Source organism: Hylobates moloch, unplaced genomic scaffold (genome assembly GCF_009828535.3).
Source record: "Hylobates moloch isolate HMO894 unplaced genomic scaffold, HMol_V3 SCAFFOLD_3991, whole genome shotgun sequence".
In the NCBI taxonomy this organism is placed as follows: Eukaryota; Metazoa; Chordata; class Mammalia; order Primates; family Hylobatidae; genus Hylobates; species Hylobates moloch.
This window is the reverse complement of record NW_026656266.1, coordinates 1-5971: the sequence shown is the minus strand read 5'-3', so window position 1 is coordinate 5971 and position 5971 is coordinate 1. Positions and strand designations below refer to the sequence as shown.

Here is a 5971-nt window from a genome sequence, read left to right as displayed (position 1 = left end):
ACCGAACCTGTGGGGCTGGTCTCTACATCTCACGACATTTTTTTTTTTTTTGAGACGGAGTCTTCCTCTGTCGCCCAGGCTGGAGTGCAGTGGCGCAATCTCGGCTCACTGCGAGCTCTGCCTCCCGGGTTCCAGCCATTCTCCTGCCTCAGCCTCCCCAGCAGCTGGGACTACAGGCGCCCACCACCACGCCTGGCTAATTTTTTGTATTTTTAGTAGAGACGGGGTTTCACCATATTGGCCAGGATGGTCTCGATCTCCTGACCTTGTGATCCACTCGCCTCGGCCTCCCAAAGTGCTGGGATTACAGGCGTGAGCCACCGCGCCCAGGCCATTCTTTATTTTTTGAAATAAAGGGTCTCGCTCTGTCACCCAGGTTGGAGGGCAGTGGCGCGATCATAGGTCACTGCAGCCTTGGCCTGGGCTCAGGGGATGCTCCTGCTTCAGCCTCCTGAGATGCTGGCACTACAGGCGTGTGCCACCATGCCCAATCATGCTCACTCTGTTGCCAGGCTGGAGTGCAGTGGCACGATCTTGGCTCACGGCAACTTCCAACTCCCTGGTTAAAGCAATTCTCCTGCCTCAGCCTCCCAAGTAGCTGGGATTACGTGCCACCACGCCCAGCTAGTTTTTGTATTTTTAGTAGAGACGGGGTTTCACCCTATTGGCCAGGATGGTCTCGATCTCCTGACCTCGTGATCCGCCCGCCTGGGCCTCCCAAAGTGTTGGGATTACAGGCGTAAGCTACCACGCCCAGCCAAAACGTTTTTAATTAAAAAACAAAAAACAAAAACCATATATATATGAGATAGGGTCTTGCCATGTTTTCCAGGGTTGTCTGGAACTCCTGAGCACAAGCGGTGCACCCGCCTGGCCTCCCAAAGTGCTGTGACTAAAGGTGTGAGCCACCTTGCCTGGTCTTGATTTTTATTTTCTTCTGAGATTTTTTTCCCCTACAATAAACATTAATTTTAATTAAAAAGTTTCGGGGCAGCCGGGCGCGGTGGCTCAAGCCTGTAATCCCAGCACTTTGGGAGGCTGAGGCGGGCGGATCACGAGGTCAGGAGATCGAGACCATCCTGGCTAACACGGTGAAACCCCGTCTCTACTAAAAACACAAAAAATTAGCCGGGCGTGTTGGCGGGCGCCTGTATTCCCAGCTACTCGGGAGGCTGAGGCAGGAGAATGGCGTGAACCCAGGAGGTGGAGGTTGCGGTGAGCCGAGATCGCGCCACTGCACTCCAGCCTGGGGGACAGAGAAAGACTCCGTCTCAAAAAAAAAAAAAAAAAAAAAGTTTCGGGGCTGGGCGCAGTGGCTCACACCTGTAATCCCAGCAGTTTGAGAGGCCGAGGCAGGAGGATTGCTTGAGCCCAGGAGTTCGACACCAGCCTGGGCAACACGGTGAAACTCCGCCGGGCGTGGTGGTGGCGCCTGTACCTCCAGCTACTCAGAAGGCTGAGGCGGGAGGATCGCTTGAGCTCGGTAAGTCGGGGTTGCAGTGAGCCATGATCTCCACTGCACTCCAGCCTGGGCGACAGAGCCAAACCCTTCCTCAAAAACAAAACAAAACAAAAGACAAAAAATTACTTAGAATTTTACCACCCAGAAACAAAACAATCACAGCTAACTGCTTATTGTATTTTCTCCCACAGCTTTTTTGTATATAAATATACACATCTAGAGTTTATAAATGCAACTCTTTAGACTCTCTCACCCTTGCACCCTCCTCAAATACTCCCACCGTTTTGAGGCCGGAGACAATGGAATTTGCTTACCAAAGGCCCCGCCCCTTGATGTCGTCACACGAAACCACGCCCCACATTGCCGCATGCGCACTCTTAAGAGGTCGAACAGGGAGAGAGGAAGGGGCTCTGGAACGGAAGTGACGCATGGTACTTGCGCAAAGACGACGAGGAGGTTGCGAAAAGTTAAGGGCCGGACCGCACGCTGTGCTCGCTTCCGGAAGTGGCTTCTGCGACAACATGCTAGCGGACCTCGGCTTAATCGGGACCGTAGGCGAGGATGACGAGGTGCCAGTGGAGCCTGAGTCTGACTCCGGGGACGAAGAAGAGGAGGTATGAGCACGGTTCTGGTCTTTGGGTTTCCTTGGCTGCTTCCTTTCCTTGCGATTCCTCAGGTCCCTGTCCCCGAATCCTCATCATCCCCTGCCAGCCCCGGAAGTTTCCCGAAAAGGATCTCACCGGGACCCCAAGATCTTCCTCAGTTTCCCCGCCACTAGGTTTTCTCTACGTCCGCCTGCTTCTTTGGCCGTGTCGTTCCCTGTCTCCTTGCTGAACTCAGTATCCATTCACTGAACTGATATTTAACCACGCCCTGTGAAAGAGACAGCAGGTCTCTCTCTTACACGTTGTAAGAGGTGAAGTCAGCCCTGGTTCCTGCTCAAGGAGCCATGGTTAGCTGTCCTTTCATATGTTCACCGAGCCAGTGTTTATTGAATACTTACATGTGCTAGACTTAGTGTTAAGCGTTGGGGACGTAGCAGTGAACAAGGTGAGTGGCACTCTCCTGAAGCGCATGGTGGTGTGGGGGCTTGCAGACATTAAGCAGTATGGCAATTAAAGAGGGATTGGTGTTCTGAAAAGGATGCTTGCCCGTCAAACATTCAGCCCAGATGTTGTCCCCTCTGCACTCTCATCCGTCCGCTTGATAGGTTTATTCAGATGTCCCATGGCCTGTACAAATTCAGCTCCTCCAAAGCTGAGCTTGTATTCACTCTCATCCTGTTCCCTTCTCAAGCCAGAAACCTTATTCTTGACAGTTTTTTCTTCCTCACTGCCGCCAGTGCTCTGCAAGCTAGCTCATGAATCTCTCTTAAGCTTCTCCCGCCTCTCTCCATTCACACTGTACCCACCCTAGCTCCGGCTACTGCTGTCTCATGCCTGCGCACCAGCACACCTGCAGTCCAAACATACTTCATCTTCATCTCTTTATCTTAAGCACTTCCAGTGTATTCTTCGCTTAGCAGCAGAGGGATCTCTTTGTGATACAGTCACGTTAGAGACCTCCCTTGCTTGAAACTCTCCAGCCTGCTGGTAGAGACCCCCGGGCCTGTCCACCCTGCAAAGACTCCTCAGGCAGCGTCTGGGTCCCGCACACTGCCCCCATTTCCCCGATGTTCCCTGCGGGCGCGGGCGGCCGCCCAGGCCTGCTGGCTGCGGCCCCCTCTCTGACAGGCCTTGGCTCAGCCCGCTCCGTGAGAGGTCATGGGCCAGTCCCCGAGGAGCCAGGCCCCTGCACAGGCACACAGTGCCCGGTCACACCCATGATGCGGGGCTGGCCTCCAACCCTGCGGACCGCTCCGGGCACCAACTCAGTGTTTAGTGTTTGTCTGTGTTTGTTTTTCAAGAAATGATTCAAATTGCTAAAAACAAAACAAAAAAACCTCTCCAGACTGCTTTCACTTGGCTTTCAAGGTCCTCACGATCTTGTCCTTCCCACCTTGACTTTCATCTCACAGCTCTCCTTCATGACCAACACTCCAGTCTCATTCACTTCATTTTTTTTTGAGACAGAGTCTTGCTGGGTCGCCCAGGGTGGAGTGCAGTGGCGTGATCTCGGCTCACTGCAGCCTCCAACTCCCGGGTTCAGGCAATCCTCCTGCCTCAGCCTCCCTAGTAGCTGGGACTACAGGCACGCGCCACCACTCCTGGCTAATTTTTTGTATTTTTAGTAGAGACGGGGTTTCACCATGTTGGCTAAGCTGGCCTCAAACTCCTGACCTCAGCTGATCCACCCGTGTCCACCTCCTAAAGTGCTGGGATAACAGGTGTGAGCCACCCTGCCCAGCCCAATACATTGTTATTAACTGTAGTCACCATGCTGTACATTGGATCCCCAGAACTTGTACATTGCAAAACCGAAGAGTGTATACCGTGTGACCAACATCTCTCCATTTCCACCACACTCCAGCCCTTGGCAACCGCCATTCTACTCTCTGTTTCTATGGATTTCACTTTTTTTGATTCCGTATGCATTCTGTAATGAGAAATGCAGTGTTCTGTATACATTCATTGGGATGAAGCTTTTTAATTGTGCTGTTCAAATTTTCTACAGACTTACTCATTTTTGGTCTGCTTGATCTATCAGTTGCTGAGAGAGGTGTGACCCTCATTTCTTTCTTCCTTTCTATTTTTTTTTTCTTGAGTCCGTGTCTCGCCCTGTCACCCAGCCTGGGGTGCAGTGGCGTAATCTCGGCTCACCACAACCTCTGCCTCCTGGGTTCAAGCAATTCTCCTGCCTCAGTCTCCTGAGTAGCTGGGATTACAGGCATGCGCTACCACGCCCAGCTAATTATTTTGTATTTCTTTTTTTTTGAGATGGAGTTTCACTCTGTTGCCCAGGCAGGAGTGCAATGATGTGGTCTTGGCTCACTGCACCCTCCGCCTCCCATGTTCAAGCAATTCTTCTGCCTTAGCCTCTCAAGTAGCTGGGACTATAGGCGCGTGCCACCACACCTGGCTAATTTTTGTATTTTTAGTAGAGATGGGGTTTCACTATATTGGCCAGGCTGGTCTTGAACTCCTGACCTTGTGATCCGCCCACCTTGGCCTCCCAAAGTGCTGGGATTACAGGTGTGAGCCACCACGCCCGTCTTTTTTGTATTTTTAGTACAGACTGCATTTCGTCATGTTGGTCAGGCTGGTCTTGAACTCCTGACCTCGTCCGCATGTCTTGGCCTCCTAAAGTGCTGGGATTACAGGTGTGAGCCACTCTGCCTGGCCCCTTCTTGCTTTCTATAATTCTTTATCTCACCCCCAAAGTCACTCTGTCTCTTACTCTTCCCAGGGGCCCATTGTGCTGGGCAGACGACAAAAAGCCTTGGGGAAGAATCGCAGTGCTGATTTCAACCCTGACTTCGTTTTCACTGAGAAGGAGGGGACGTATGATGGCAGCTGGGCCCTGGCTGAAGTCATGAGCCAACTCAAGAAGAAGGTGAGGGGGCTGGGCGCAGTGGCTCACGCCTGTAATCCCAGCACTTTGGGAGGCCGAGGCAGGCGGATCACTTGAGGTCAGGAGTTCGAAACCAGCCTGGCCAACAAGATGAAACCCCATCTCTACTAAAAATACAAAAACTTAGCCGATTGTGGTGGCACGTACCTGTGGTCCCACCTACTGGGGAGGCCGAGGCAGGAGAATCGCTTGAACCCAGAAGGTGGAGGTTGCAGTGAGCTGAGATTGTGCCACTGCATGCACTCCAGCCTGGGCAACAGAGTGAGACTCTGTCTCCAAAAAAAAAAAAAAAAAAAAAAAAAAGAGAAGAAGGTGAGACTGATAGTGATGGACAGCTCCAGACTTTGGGCTATTAAGATTGGACTGTGGGTTTCAGGGCCTAGCCCTGACCTGACTGACCAACTGTTTACATTCAGCAGATACTAGAACTCCTTTGAAAATAACTGGCTAAAAAAAAAAACAAAAGAAAATATCTAGTATACTTTTGATGAGATGGGCACAGGGATCACAAATGACTCAGTGTCTTTTTTTTTTTTTTTTTTTTTTTTTCTGAGTCTGCTTGCTGGGGAAGACTCGTCTTTAATACCAAACAAAGTATGAGCACTTGCCAGGTGGTCTCCTGTGGTGTCACTGTGCAGTGTCCCTGGTTCCCACACAGCACAGCCAAAGCTACCACAGATGTCATTGTCATCTGCTTGTTTGCCAAGATCCCATGACTTTCTGTGAATCTGGTTAAACTAGAAGATGCATCCAAGTTATTTTCCATTTCCTGTGCTTCAAAGAGAAATATTGCCTGTCCAGAACAGTTTAATCCAGGCTTCACTGGTCCTTATCCTGATTGAAGTAAACCAGCATTGCCTTTTCTTTTTTTTTTGAGACAGAGTCTCTCTCCGTTGCTCAGGCTGGAGTGTAATGGCGCCATCTCGGCTCACTGCAACCTCTGCCTCCTGGGTTTAAGCGATTTTTTTTTTTTTTTTTTTTTTTTTTTTTTTTTTTTTT

The 5971-nt window shown here is 50.8% G+C and overlaps 1 protein-coding gene across 1 annotated transcript; it reads left to right on the top strand.

Moving 5' to 3' along the window:
* Positions 1-1860: 1860 nt before the first annotated feature.
* Positions 1861-4954, top strand: LOC116465247 (probable ATP-dependent RNA helicase DDX27; the record flags this gene model as incomplete). Its single annotated transcript, XM_032148388.2, has 2 exons — positions 1861-2076; positions 4808-4954. Coding segments are annotated over exons 1-2 (333 nt in total), but the record flags the coding sequence as incomplete, so codon positions are not given.
* Between the last annotated feature and the right edge of the window lie 1017 nt (positions 4955-5971).